The sequence below is a fragment of the Leptodactylus fuscus genome, chromosome 7, assembly GCF_031893055.1.
Source record: "Leptodactylus fuscus isolate aLepFus1 chromosome 7, aLepFus1.hap2, whole genome shotgun sequence".
In the NCBI taxonomy this organism is placed as follows: Eukaryota; Metazoa; Chordata; class Amphibia; order Anura; family Leptodactylidae; genus Leptodactylus; species Leptodactylus fuscus.
This window is the reverse complement of record NC_134271.1, coordinates 38,965,810-38,981,173: the sequence shown is the minus strand read 5'-3', so window position 1 is coordinate 38,981,173 and position 15,364 is coordinate 38,965,810. Positions and strand designations below refer to the sequence as shown.

The 15,364-nt window shown below is 42.6% G+C and overlaps 1 protein-coding gene across 2 annotated transcripts in view; it reads right to left on the bottom strand.

Annotated features, from left to right (window-relative positions):
* The window catches only part of NFATC3 (nuclear factor of activated T cells 3), a 111,234-nt gene extending 96,415 nt beyond the window's left edge, over positions 1–14,819 (bottom strand). The window contains exon 1 of one of the 2 annotated variants that reach the window (XM_075281779.1): positions 14,581–14,819. In XM_075281779.1, the coding sequence (XP_075137880.1) occupies positions 14,581–14,665 (85 nt within the window). In that variant the 5' untranslated portion in view covers positions 14,666–14,819. The remainder of the gene's footprint in view (positions 1–14,580) is intronic. The other variant, XM_075281780.1, reaches the window with a different exon arrangement.
* Positions 14,820–15,364: the final 545 nt, after the last annotated feature.

Below are 15,364 nucleotides of genomic sequence, written 5' to 3'. Positions count from 1 at the left end.
GAAAGCTGGGTCTCCCTCAGAGGTCATGGGTCTTCCAGCAGGACAATAACCCAAAACACACTTCAAAAAGCACTAGAAAAATGGTTTGAGAGAAAGCACTGGAGACTTCTAAAGTGGCCTGCAATGAGTCCAGACCTGAATCCCATAGAACACCTGTGGAGAGATCTCAAAATCGCAGTTTGGAGAAGGCACCCTTCAAATCTCAGGGACCTAGAGCAGTTTGCCAAAGAAGAATGGTCTAAAATTCCAGCAGAGCATTGTAAGACGTGCTCTTTCTCCAGGAAACTCACTTCCATGCAGGCAAGAGCCCTAAATTCTCTAATTCCTCATATATATCAGGCTTCTTGTGATGCTAAACGTAAGGGTGTCCTTATTGCTGTGCGAGACTCAGTAGCTTTTTCCTCGAGTCAGTTTTAGCTGATCCCAAGAGCCGATTTTTGGGCCGAAACTGCCTAATTAATAATGTTAAATATACCTTGGTAACTGTTTACTTCCCGAATCGCTCTCAGGCACAATACTGGAAGTCTGTGCTTTCGCCACTGGAATGTTAATCATCGGTGGTGATTTCAATTGTTTAGTAGATAATTCCCTGGACTCTTCTAATCCCAAGGGACGTTCCCCAATTTTAACCCCCTCTCTGACTGATCAGGGCCTGTATGACGTTTGGTGCTGCCAGCATGGTGGCGAAAGAGACTATAGTTACTTCTCATCCTCTTCCTCCTCTTCCTCCCGAATTGATTACTTTCTCACTGATAAAATAGGTCTGATGCAGGCGGAATCGACCAATATTGGGTTGATCACCTGGACTGATCATGTTCTGGTGTGCCTGTCCCTGCATGAGAAGTTCACCACTGCTTCGCCCACCCAATGGCGTTTGAATGAATATATACTGGATCATCCTTCCTATAGCAAGCATCTCCGTGAGGCCCTAGTGGAATATTTCTCCCTTAATGCCCCTTCCATGTCAGACCCTCATGTACTTTGGAACGTGCGAGAGTCAAAAAAGAGCAGTCTAGGGACATAGATGCGGTACTTCATTCTTTATCCTCTCTCTCCGCAATTAATAAGCTCAATCCCACCCCCTCTGTCTCTGCGGAGATTAGGCAATGTCAACTCCGTCTGCAGGGGCTCCTGGCCTGTCAAGAAGATCTGGCTCTCAAACGTTTCCAGTGTCAGGCTTATGTCCACAATAGTAGGGCTAGTGCCTTTTTAGCCAAGAAAATCAAACAAACAATCTCATCCCAAATCCCGTATTGCCTACCTTCTGGATGATCAAGGTAACAAAATTATTGACCCCCACCTTATTGCGGAACAGTTCCGCTTATATTACAAGTCCCTATATAATCTCAGTAAAAGGAAAATGTTTGTTTTGGTACCGTGTTAGCCAGTGGTTATAAAATATAAAAAACAAAAAAACTTTGCAAGTCTTCAGTAGGCGATACCTTTTTTAATGGCTAACTCATAATGATGACAGAATATGACGTTTCGAAGCTTCCTCTGAGCTTCTTCTTCAGATATTTATATTATATAATCTCAGGGAGGATCGCCTGACGTATCAGCCTTCTAAGGATGAAATAGGTTCTTGGACTCTGTGTCTCTTCCCCGTTTTTCTTCTGCACAATCTGTATCCCTGGCCTCTCCTATCACCTTACTAGAAGTTAAAGAAGCTATATCTTCGATGAAGCCGTTAAAGTCTCCTGGACCTGATGGCTTCTCGGGGATTTACTACAAAAAATTTATAGACATTTTGTCCCCTCATCTTTTAGTAGTGTTTAGAAAGGCGGCGGAGGAACAGTGTTTCCCGGAGGAAATGTTGTACGCTACCATAGTGACCCTCCCAAAACCAGGCAAGTCTCCCACCATCCCGGCTAATTTTAAACCTATTTCACTTCTAAACATTGATGTTAAATTATATGCTAAAATTCTTGCCGAGCATTTACTCCATCTTCTTCCCCAGCTGATCAAAACTGATCAGGTAGGATTCGTGTTTGGAAGACAGGCCCCGGACTGCACGTGGAGGTTTATAGACCTCATCCAGAAAGCCGAAAAAGATGGTGTGCCTTCTTTGCTCTTGGCCCTGGACGCCGAGAAGGCTCTTGATAGGGTCCACTGGAATTACCTTGATAGTCTTTTAGATAAATTTGGAATGGGCCCTATCTTTAAGTCTGCTATACTAGCTCTTTATTCCCACCCGTCGGCTCATGTGCTTTCATCGGGCTTTCTGTCGGAAGCTTTCTGGATCTCAAATGGAACCCGTCAGGGCTGCCCTCTATCTCCCATTATCTTTGCTTTAGTGATGGAACCCCTGGCGGAGTCCATTCGCGTGGCCGAGAATATTGGAGGTATTACTGTGGGCCGTCAGCAGCACAAGATTGGTCTATATGCTGATGATGTTACACTGGCTCTGACCTCCCCTAGTTCTTCCTTAAGTGCTGCTACTGATGCCCTTGTGAGATTTGGTAGGGTCTCTTATTATAAAGATAATTCTTCTAAGTCCCAGATTTTACCCATTGTCATCCCACCTTCGTTGAAACGCGACCATCAATGGAATGACTCCCGTATTACGTACCTTGGCATCTCCCTGTCGGCGCGTAGCTCTGATCTGTTTGCTGCCAACTATATCCCCCTCCTAGCTTCCTTCTCTCAACCGATGCTATCCTGGGCAAGCAGAATAGCCATTATTAAAATGATAGCGTTGCCCCTCATTTTATATATGTTTCGCACAGTTGCCATTCCTCTCCCTGACTCGTACTTCCCTAAACTACAGTCTATTCTTTCCAGTTTTATATGGGAGGGCAAGAGGGCAAGAGGTCCAGGGTCCGATTTAAAGTGATGACCAGGCCTTGGTCTAATGGAGGTGCAGGTGTCCCAGATATTAAGAAGTATTATATGACGTCTATTCTCGAACAGCTTAAGGTTGTTTGGGATGAGACTTCTAAGTGGCGCTGGGCATGATTTTTCAAACAGTGTTCACCCCCTTTTTTATGTTTGGTGTGGAATTATATCTAATTTGGCTTTTTGACAATTCTTTTTGTGGTTTTCCATTGAAGACAAATTAAATGAAGATAATAATACTAAAGAATTTGCGATTGCAATCATTTTCTGGAAGAAAAGGAGTATTATCTGACAGAATTGCAGGGGTGCCAATACTTTTAGCCAACACTGTAGGACTCCAAGTCAACTGGCGCACATGGACCCCTCCTGTTCGAAACTTTGCTGGCGGGGATGTGGTCACATAGGCTCTTTCATACATTTATGGTGGGAGTGCCCTCCGACCTTAGCCTTTTGGACGGCAGTGTTTGAATTTATGTCCACTATAGCTGGTCTCGTTATACGCCCCTTCCCCAGTCTTGCTCTTTGTTTTTTGGATACTAGTCTTTTCCCCTCAGGGACACAGGTTGTACTGGGGCAGATAGTGCCGGCGGCTTGGGCTATGATCGCCCGTCAGTGGAAATCTGCTCTTTGTCTAACTGTAACTGAGTTAATCCATCACGTTGACTTAGCATTCACTTTGGAGCGTATGCTGGCCAATAGAAATCATACTTATTCCAGCTTTCGCTTCAAATGGTCCCTCTGGCTCTCTTATATGGAAACTAGAAAAGCATCTCCTCCATTGCAGTCTCAGGTTGGCCTTATCGCGACCCCTTAAATTGTTTCATGATAACGGTGGCTGATATATTTCTATGGTTTTTCTATTCTGCAACTTTTGTATTTTTGTATTTGTTGCACCCTCTGTGACAACAGCATTGTACTCAGGTATATTGTTTTTGATTGTGTTTTGCTCTCTTGATTTCTTTTGTTTCTATCTCGTTACCCTTATCCCCTCCCTTTCTAGTCCCTTCCCTCTCTGTGTTTCCCTTTTCTTTCTCCTCCCTTGTTCCTGATCTCGTTTGTTCTTTCTGTTATACCGTAGTAACTGATGTCTGGGAAACCCATGTATGTTTGGCTTTCTGGTCTTCATACATACGGCTACATTTTTTTTTTTTTTTTTTTTTTTTGCAGATGCTTCCGCACCTGGACTGCTGAATGGAGCATTAACCTTGTATACAAATATCTATTGTACGGTATTCTGTTGGTTTTTGTTATTACTGTTTTATATATTGTATAACTTTCTTTTGTCTCTTCAATAAAAATCAAATTTAAAATAAAATCAATGTTATGACAAATTAGTAAAGTGCCAAAATAATAAAAATTTAAAGTTGAAAAAAAAAGATTTCCCGGCAGGGCAATCAATCCATTTTCAAGATAGTCGGAAGCCTATTGAAAGCTCATGCGCTTTGATGGCGTATTATTCTATTACAGACTGCTCTATGCTTAGTTTTGCAATGCATTGCATTAGTGATCAGACCCCCTTCTCTTACGTAAACACAAAGATAACACAAGATTACTGCAAGTCTGTTGTCTGTCCTGGTAGGATGTAAGTGTTCCCCTCCATCCCTTTGTAATGTAATATAAGTTTACTGTGCATATTTAATCTGCATTATTAAAGGTTTATGGTAATCATAATCAAACTCTTATGGTAAAAGCTATGTCTGTATCTACTGAAGTACTTCGTTTATCAAGCAGTCAAAGCCGAATACAGGAAGTGGGAAGAAGAGACAGCAGACGAATTGGTGTGAGAGAGAACCCCTTTAAGAACTCCCCATATTCATTTCAGATCACTTCATTTTGACACCCATCTCACTTCTCAATATTCCAGGACAAAACATCGTTGTGCCACCTCCCTGCTGGCAGTCTTGGAGGAACAAGGTGGCCAATCACCAGCCATCCAGAACTACATCCTTCTGGATCAGTAAATTCATCCATTCAATAATATAACCCCATGTCATGTAATTTTTTCTTTATTTTTTTTTTTTTAATTCCTCTTTTTTAGGATCAGGAGGTAATCATACTCCTTAGGGAGAGTGTGCGCCTACATAGGCAGTACGGAGACTTACAAGCCATTTCTGCTCCGCTAGGGATTATGGGTAAAAAAATATGCAAATCTATTCTCCAGGATGTAATTAGGAGAACAGTGCCTCTGTTTGCTGCCCTCTAGGGGCAGCCCCCTTAACATCATGCATGACTCGTTTAGTGAGCCTAATAACATAATGCAGAGATTATTGCCAAACTAGTATTTCTATTCCAAAAGGAACAGATTCCCAGCTATGGACAGCGCTGTTTCGGTCTGTTGGATCTCCTCAGCATAGCAGTGAAGACGCTGATACAGATGTCAATGTAGCCTTACTACTCAATGTTCATTGACTGTTTTAATTAAGACATTATGGCTAGCTAGTGTACTATATAATTTCACTGTTGTCTTATATATACTATTATTTAATGTCTGTTGCGCTCATCCATCACAGTCTGAGAGCAAAAGTCATTAAATGATATTCAGGTGAAGCTCCATTCACTGGGGTCTGTCTGCATTCACCCCAATATTTTAAAAAAACAATAACAAAAAAAAATAGGTTTTCATTTGTCGTGTTTTTACTTTTATGGCGGGAGAAAAAGTTGTGCATGCAGGACCTTTTCTTGTTTGTTTACTTTAGTAACACATGAATGGAAGACCTCATCTGTCAAGCCCAGTTCACATCTGCGTTCGGGTTTCTGTTCGGCGAGTCCGCTTGGGGACCCCCGGAATGGAAAACTATATATGAAATATGCACAGAAAAATGTACAGGTTAAAGTGTGTAAAGGAATCAGCAAACATATACTGTTCCCCAAAAACGATGGAAATTATATATTACATGTTTTTTCACATCATGCAAAACCAGGCCTAGGCTAGGACTAATAAAAACAGCCCTGGTAGTGTGTAGAAGTCACTCCAACCTATACACATAACCACAGCATGTTACAGTCCTATGAAAAAGTTTGGGCAGTCTTAATCATTTTTAGTTCTAAATATTTTGGTGTTTATAACAGCCATTTCAGTTTGATATATCTAATAACTGATGGACACAGTAATATTTCAGGATTGAAATGAGGTTTATTGTACTAACAGAAAATGTGCAATATGCATTAAACCAAAATTTGACCGGTGCAAAAGTATGGGCACCTCAACAGAAAAGTGACATTAATATTTAGTAGATCCTCCTTTTGCAAAGATAACAGCCTCTAGTCGCTTCCTGTAGCTTTTAATCAGTTCCTGGATCCTGGATAAAGGTATTTTGGACAAACAATTCAAGTTCAGTTAAGTTAGATGGTCGCCGAGCATGGACAGCCCGCTTCAAATCATCCCACAGATGTTCAATGATATTCAGGTCTGGGGACTGGGATGGCCATTCCAGAACATTGTAATTGTTCCTCTGCATGAATGCCTGAGGATTTGGAGCGGTGTTTTGGATCATTGTCTTGCTGAAATATCCATCCCCGGCGTAACTTCAACTTCGTCACTGATTCTTGAACATTATTCTCAAGAATCTGCTGATACTGAGTGGAATCCATGCGACTCTCAACTTTAACAAGATTCCCGATGCCGGCATTGGCCACACAGCCCCAAAGCATGATGGAACCTCCACCAAATTTTACAGTGGGTAGCATGTGTTTTTCTTGGAATGCTGTTTCTTTTTGGACGCCATGCATAACGCCTTTTTTTATAACCAAACAACTCAATTTTTGTTTCCAAAATGAAACTGCCTTGTCCAAATGTGCTTTTTCATACCTCAGGCAACTCTATTTGTGGCGTACGTGCAGAAACGGCTTCTTTCTCATCACTCTCCCATACAGCTTCTATTTGTGCAAAGTGCGCTGTATAGTTGACCGATGCACAATGACACCATCTGCAGCAAGATGATGCTGCAGCTCTTTGGAGGTGGTCTGTGGATTGTCCTTGACTGTTCTCACCATTCTTCTTCTCTGCCTTTCTGATATTTTTCTTGGCCTGCCACTTCTGGGCTTAACAAGAACTGTCCCTGTGGTCTTCCATTTCCTTACTATGTTCCTCACAGTGGAAACTGACAGGTTAAATCTCTGAGACAACTTTTTGTATCCTTCCCCTGAACAACTATGTTGAACAATCTTTGTTTTCAGATCATTTGAGAGTTGTTTTGAGTAGCCCATGATGCCACTCTTCAGAGGAGATTCAAATAGTAGAACAACTTGCAATTGGCCACCTTAAATACCTTTTCTTATGATTGGATACATCTGGCTATGAAGTTCAAAGCTCACTGAGGTTACAAAACCAATTTTGTGCTTCAGTAAGTCAGTAAAAAGTAGTTAGGGGAATTCAAATCAATAAAATGATAAGGGTGCCCATACTTTTGCACCGGTCAAATTTTGGTTTAATGCATATTGCACATTTTCTGTTAGTACAATAAACCTCATTTCAATCCTGAAATATTACTGTGTCCATCAGTTATTAGATATGTCAAACTGAAATGGCTGTTGCAAACACCAAAATATTTAGAACAAAAAATGATTAAGATTAATAGGGGTGCCCAAACTTTTTCATAGGACTGTATCTTTCTAAATCTTGGTGTCCAGTGTGGCTTTCCCTCTCATTCCTAGGAATAAACACAGCTTGCCCTTCTCATTCCAGGTCCCCTCCATGTTATCCTTTTAAATCATGGTACTTAGCACGGCTCCCCTCTATTTCCTAATCCCCAACATAGTATCCTTTTAAACTGTGGTCCTTATGATGATACCACTCCCATTACTAGTCCCCAGCATAGTATCCCTTTAAATTGTGGTCCTTCATCCTAGTCTCTAAAATGATACGTCACCCAGGCCCTTTGTAACCCAGTTCCTAACATTGTCCTGTCAAAAATGGGACTGTTGGGCATGTACGCTCATGCACCTTAGTGGCAGATAACATTGACTAGAACGTTAAAGGGGTTATCCAGTTCGTATTTTTATGATTTTTCTCAGGATAAAAACAAAAAATTATTTTTATTTTTTTTTTTAAAAACACCTCACCTCTTCCTCCATTTCTATCAGTGGCCTCTCCATTGCTCTGTATACAACGCCTCTGCTGACATCACCAATGACGCTCCATTTGTTCTGTGGGGGGATGAGGGGCGCACAGTAGCTAATCATAGGCCTCAAAGGTGGCCTGTTCACAAAGGGCAGATGATTGATGTGATGTGAAGACCATTGAGGCCTGTGACGGCTGCAGCAGTACCCTCATGCAAAAAGCACGGGATCTGAATACAAAGCAACATAGATACTGCTGCTGGAAACCGTGTACGGAGACAGTCGGGTACTGGTTTGTTATGTTTATGATCCCTGTAATAGTACTGTTAAATCATAAAAATGCAAAATTGATAAAACCCTTTAAATCTGGCATTGACTCTGTTCCAGCGTGACATTGGTCAGTTTTCTCTCCCATGCTCCTTCCAAGAGTCTTGCTTGCAGCACTCCAGTGATCCAGTCAGCACAGAGCTGCATATACATTGGTATCACGATGTATGTATGGCCAAGGAGTGGTCTTTTCAAAGGGGTGCGTACTGAAAAAGTTGCTCAATAGTTGCAGACAAGTCAATTTTTTTCAGAATTTTATTTGGGAGATGAAATGGCAAAATAAAGTGGCAATTTGGTTTTGGTTGAGCCTTTTGAAATTCTTTGATTCTCTAGGGAGATAAATCACTGCCCAGTGCTTCTAGCAGCAGCCTATTCACCTCCCCTTATTGAAAATGATGGGGACTGGGAAGAAAAGCAATCAGGATAAGGAGGTTCTCCAGTTTCAGCAAATAAATATTATTCCTTATAAATGTTATACAATTTTGCAATATACTTTCTATGTCAATTTATCAAGGTATTGTGGAGCTCTACTTGCTGTCCATCCCCCATTGGAGGAGGGGGGGGAGGGAGCATCCTGCTCGATTTTGCAGATTCTGTGACTGATTCTGCAGCGGAGTCCACAACTCCATACTTCACTGAATTGATTGATCTAGCTCTGCTTCATTCTGCTGCGGGAAGTGGAAAATGAAGAGGAATCTGAGACTGATATTCACTGCAAATTCCACTTCATTTTCAGCCATCTGAACATAGCCTGTTTCATTCTTGTTATAAATTTCCTAAGCAGAATGCAACAAAGTGAACCATGGTATGTGCCATATTACCTGTCCTACCTTGGACATGAAGAAGCACTGACAGACCCAGAATTTGCTGAAAATTATCGGTATACCCATGTACCAGCTATGAGGTTTTGTAATGAAATAACATGCCTAACAGCCCAACATGTTTCCCCAAATATATATGACCATTTGTACAGGTTTTTAATTCCGTAAAATACTATAGCTATTAATAGGTCAGGAGTCCGTACTGCTGTTGCTTTTCATGTCACAATGTTGACAAACCAGGCTGCCATCAGAGGATTATTGGTGGGCCTGGCCACATTGCCAATGGAAAGGGGCCCAGCATCAAGTTATGTACATGCATGTATTTATATACGTACATGTTGCCAGGCCCCTTTCCAAAAGAAGCCCGTTTGCTGCAAAATATAAAAAGTGGAAGCCCAGAGAAGGTGAGTAAAAATAACAACCACTTACAAACTCATACTCACCCGGCCTCACCTCTCCTTAGTATTCTGAGGTTCCCCGGTGTCCTTTTCAGGACTGTAGCTGACGTTATGTGCTCCGAACCACCTACATCATGACACAGTCAAATCGGTGACCCCAAGGCGATTGAAATCAGCCAAGAGGCCAGAAGTGACCTGCCAGACTCTACAAGGATGGCCAGGAGAGTTAATGCAATGTTAGCATTATACAGCGGGTGCACTAGGGAGCATATTATACTGTTGGGGGGGGGGCTCTTGGACACATTTTATACTGTTTTAAGCCGCTGTGGAGCATTTTACTATATGAAGACTCTGCAGAGAATTTTATAGTGTTTGGAGCCACTGTGAAGCATTATATTGTGGGGAGAGCAATCAAGAACATTATATAAACTGTGTGAGGGCCACAGGACAGGGAACTGTAAGATACATTAGGCCCACAAAGTTCCTGATGGCAGCCCTCACTGCGCATATCAGCCTATATTAAAAGGGATTGTCCAGTGTCATCAAATAATTATTCTGGTCTTGCTTACATAAAGAAAAGTTAGGGTATGTTCACACAGAGGTTTTTGCAGGTGGATTTTGACACAGAATCTGCATCAAAATCCGCCTGAAAACCTCCTCCCATTCATTTCAATGGGAGTCACTAGCAGTTTTTTTCCGTTATTTATTTTTTTCAGCTAGCGGGGAAAAAAAAAAAAAAAAGCAGCATGCCCTATCTTTAGGCGGATTCCGCGACTGAGTCAGCCGTGTCGTCCGTGGCTCGAGGCTACCTCCTGATTGGGCCCATTCATCGGGGCCTAATAGGGAGCAGGATACTGTGATGGGATGCCGATGCACTGCATTGGCATCCCATCACGGGTAGCCACGCGAAATAGCCACATGGCATAAAAGGTTTCCGCCATGTGAACTAGCCCTTACACAATTTTCCAATAAACTTTCAGTATCAATTCATCATGGTTATCCAAATCTCTGCTTGCCATCATTCATTCTGCTTTAGGGGAATAAAAAACCAAAAAATAAATTAAAAAAAAAAAAAAAAAAAAAAAAAAAAAATCAGACAATGGTCATATGATGGACACAGGTGCACAGTAGTATTGCAAATGTGCAAAAACGAAAAGGAATTTGAGGTGGAAATCTGCCTCTGATTCCTCTTCATTTTTTGTCCCAGCATTGATATTCTGTTGCGGCTTTTAGCTGCTGATTAGACCTAAATAAATGGCAAATTCCACTTTGTGAACAGGCCCGGTTCAAATGTGCGCCTCTCTGTTGCAGAAACTGCCAGAAAATCCTCTGAGAGAAAGGTCCTGCATGGAGGACTTTTCTTTCCACCAGTTTTAGTTTTGAAAAAGAGGCCCCCCCATTATAGAAAATGGGGTCTGAAACAGCAGTCTAACTCTCCGTCAGAGACCACAGTGCAAATATGAACTTAGCATCAATGACTTGTGCACTTGTGTGTCCATCACATGAACATAGACTGGTTTCTTTATCCACTGGAAATAAGCAGAATTAATGACTTTTCATTATAAAAACAATAACATTTATTTGCTGAAAATGGACAACCCCTTTAATGCTTCTTTCTATTTTGTCTGTTGTTGGCCCTTACAGTCTGGGGTTGTCCGTTGCAGTCATTGCATATATACATGCAGTCAGATGTAGCGGGTTTTCCTTTTGATTTTTCCTTTAATGCTTCATCTAAAGTTATGGCCAGTATTATTATTTATTTTATTGGGGGGGGGGGAGGTGATTTATCAAGTCCTGCACTCCAGAGTTGTGGTTGAAAGATAGAGAGTAGAGATGAGAGAGTACTGTTCGGATCCGAACAGCACGCTCGCATAGAAATGAATGGACGTAGCCGGCACGCGGGGGGTTAATCGCGCCGGCTACGTCCAAGCGGAAGTACCAGGTGCATCCATTCATTTCTATGGAGCGTGCTGTTCGGATCGGCTGATCCGAACAGTACTCGCTCATCTCTAATAGAGAGTTGCTGTATTTTTACTAAAATGACGTTGAAGGCAAAATTGACACACTCTCACTACAATAAGGGGGTAGTGCAGCAAGTGGAATAATATCTCAAGACAGGATCATCAGACTTAATGATATGCCAAACATGCAAAGTGTGACATGAGAAATTTGCATCAATGCATATCCCAGCAAATCTGACCAACAATTCCCGTTGATAAATCTCCCCCTGTAAGCTGCTACAATTGTGCATCAACCAGGCAGCATCTTTGACTTTCTCTAAATCATCAATGCCATTAGTGAAAGACTTTCTCTGCTTGGAACAAAATACAAACACATGTAATTAGTGTACAAACTTCACTACTTGTACACACTATGGCCCTGTAGGCGACTGTATTCCATCATAAGGCTTTGTTACCTACAGGCATATCTCTGTAATGCAGCGTGTGCTGAATCAAGCCACAATTATTCTTCTCACAGGTGCCAAAAAACAGATCCACAGAGGTACAGCATGTGCCCATAGAATTGTAAGGGAGCTATAATTTAGGTCTGTGTCACAATGACAGTGATTAGACTCCACAAACCCCTGAGGATGCCCTGGCTGGGAGAAACATAAGGAGGGGTGTCTATTTAGTCTTTAATAGGTAGCTTATAGGTGTGAGCACTCATGGGCATGTACTGCAGATATACCATTGAAAATACAGTAGAAAATGGTGAGCCAATATGAAAAACAAATTATGCTTGCACTACTATTATACTACTTACACCAGGAATCTCCAGTTTTAATACTTCCATCTTATTTTAGAGTAGACAATCGAGTGCTAAATTATATTAGAAATTGATAAATAAATAACTAGAAATAATGCATGTAGTGAATGAGGCTTAATTCATTATAGAAGAAGTGTATAATCGGGTTTTTTGACCCACCAATGGGGTTTATAGAGATAGATCACCGTGACGAAAAACCTTATTGAAAAAAATCAACATTTTTGAGGCTTCGAAAACAGTATTGATAATAAAATTATTAGCATACTTCTTCAGGAGTCTGTGTGGATGTTACAGTAGACAAACATATCCCCCATATTACAAGTGTACAGTTGCCTATATCTAACGGGCCAAGAATATGGTGTGAACTATGTGATCAAACAAATATAAAAACAATACCCACTTAAAGAGGACCTTTCACCATTTTGCCCACAGGCAGTTCTATATACTGCCGGAAAGCTGACAGTGTGCTGAATTCAACGCACTGTCAGCTTTCCCGATGTGGGCCCAGTGTGAAGAGCTATTGGTCCCGGTACCGTAGCTCTTCTATGGTCAGAAGGGCGCTTCTGACAGTCAGAGACGTCCTTCTTCACAGCACAGCCAATCGCGGGAGATTTGGGCCTTCTGTGTTCTCTCTACTCCAAAATCAGAAGGCGGGACATGGTCCCTTCTCCTCTCCCTCATTCTGGGTCTGATGTCTCAAGTGAAAAGTGATCTCTTCCGCCACTTTCGGCCGCTAGGACGGCTATCCCGCTCCATTGGCGTAGTTCAGTGACTCCCTCCCTGATTGAGTGGCTCCAGGAGTTTCTCCTCATTAGGTGGATAGAAACTCTGGTCACGGAGGACTCCCCTGTCTCCTCCAAGTTTGAAACCCTCTGGCAACCATGGGTGGTATTTCGGGAGTCATCCAAATTTTCTAAGGGTTGGTTCACACTAGTGCTTGTATTCTATCTGGAAGGAGTCCGCATGGACACCACCCCCGGACGGAATACAATTGCAATTGGAAGCGATGTCCTGTCAAAGCACACGGACCCCATAGACTATGATGGGCTCCGTGTGCTTGCCGCGCACGAATCATTTAAGTACACGGAGCCCATTATAGTCTATAGGGTGCGTGTGCTTTGACAGCATAGAGCTTCCAATTGCGATTGTATTCCGTCCGAGGGGTGTCCATGCAGACTCCTTCCGGACGGAATACAAGCGCTAGTGTGAACCAACCGTAACCTGTCTTCATGACTCTCCCTCTTCTCCCCCCCCCCCTTTATTTTCATGTTTTTCCCTTTGGTGTCTGCTTGTTCCCTGGTGTCCATTTGTTACCCCTCCCCTCTCTTTCTTCTCTTTCCTTATCAGTTTCAGACCTGCACATCCGCTTGCATTTTTATTACGTTGTTTTCATTATTGTTTACACTCTGTTGTGCGCTTATTTTGTTTTGTTACAAAATTCGATAAAATCTAATTACAACTAAAAATCAAAGCACTGCCAACTACATAGACATGAAGGCTATTTCTGCCACACAGAGGTGCGGTTTTCTACAATGTGCATTCATTATGAGGCTATGTAACATGACAAGACAGATCTGTCATTTATATTTTACAGAAACATCCATAACTCATATTCCTCAAATGAAAGTTACAAACTGTTTGTACTTGTAGCACTGACCAAGCAGTAAGAAGTCTCCCTGGCATGTGTAACCTTCACATCAGGCACAGGCCATAAATAATGTGTGCGCTCATATAAGGCAAATATTTCTGCCATGACAAGTTGCTGTTACTTGAGGAGCAGATGAGACCCGGCTGTGGCCAGTAACTGTCCCCACGTCACCGCTCGCCTCACTCGATCTGATCGCTCAATCACATGTCACAACTCCATCTGGTTGTATCCAATCGGAACCCGCAGCGTCACACATGTCGAACTTGCCCCAATACTGAGGCGCTTTGTCAACAAACCGAGCTCTCCCCGTCACTCTTGTGACGACCCCGCGTGCTTAGATGAATGACGGCCACATTTCTGACACAAGGACAACGTTAAAAGACACTTCATTGTCAGCTCCGCTTGTCGGCCCTTCGCTTCCTGCCCTGTCGGCAAACTCAAACAGTTCATGACGCCAGTTCATGGCCAGCCTACAAACGTATTGCAAGTGCCTGGAACTATAACCCTACCCACTAGCCTGACACACATGTCACTATCTTTACGTTACAAACAGAGCACCCCCTATCGGAAAGTCACTTAATCGGACCCCAACGCAGGTTACTATTTACGGTTATACCACAACACCTGCACCAACCCCCCCCCCCCCGGTCAAACATGAATGACGTAGTGGCTCACCGCACTCCTATTGCCAGTAATGACAAGACGAAACACTTGGAGAGCGTCTTACCTGCCGGTTCTAAGGGCTGTGCCGCCTCCTCCCCGAATATGAGCCTGAAGTCCAACTCGTCAGAACCACAATGTGTGGCACTCATCGGTGCCAATAGCCCGCACTCAGCTTTCCGTTCTCTCCACGCTGGTTTCTCGCCCTTTCTCCGGTTTTCCGCCCTGCTTTCTAACCTCACACCAACTTTCTCTGTGTCGAGCGTTCGGGGCCTCAGTAGCGGTTAGTTCCCCTTCTCGATAAGGACCCTGTGACGTAGTAACGTCACGTGACCAATGAGTCACGTGGTACAGGATTTCGCTCTACTGCTGGTTCCTGCTGTGAGGGTATGTTCGTTGTTGTGCAATGCTGTGGACGCGACTGTACTGGGAAGATGTGAATGGAGAGAGCTGGTTAATAAAGTTGTGTTTGGGAGCTGTTGCTTTTAGTGAGTGCTGCATTGGACACTGTGTGTTGTGTTGTATGGGGTATGTGGTGGTTGAGTAATATGCAGCATGAGAGACAGCAGCACCTATTTTCCTGTGACAGTGACAATAGGTATTTTGTATCTTCCCATCAGTGGGAAATTGTCTACATTTTGACTTTTTAATGAGAATTTCAAGTTAAACCGGCTCTATCAGCAGATTTACAGGTTATGAGCTAAAGATATGCCTGAATAGTCTTTAAAAAGGTTATTCAAGTACAGCTATCAGTTTGTAAAAAGACCCCTGTTTTTGTTAATTACCTTGGTAATCGATATGTAAATGAGCTTGATCGTGCACCCCTTAGCATCATAGCTTCTGCACGTCCA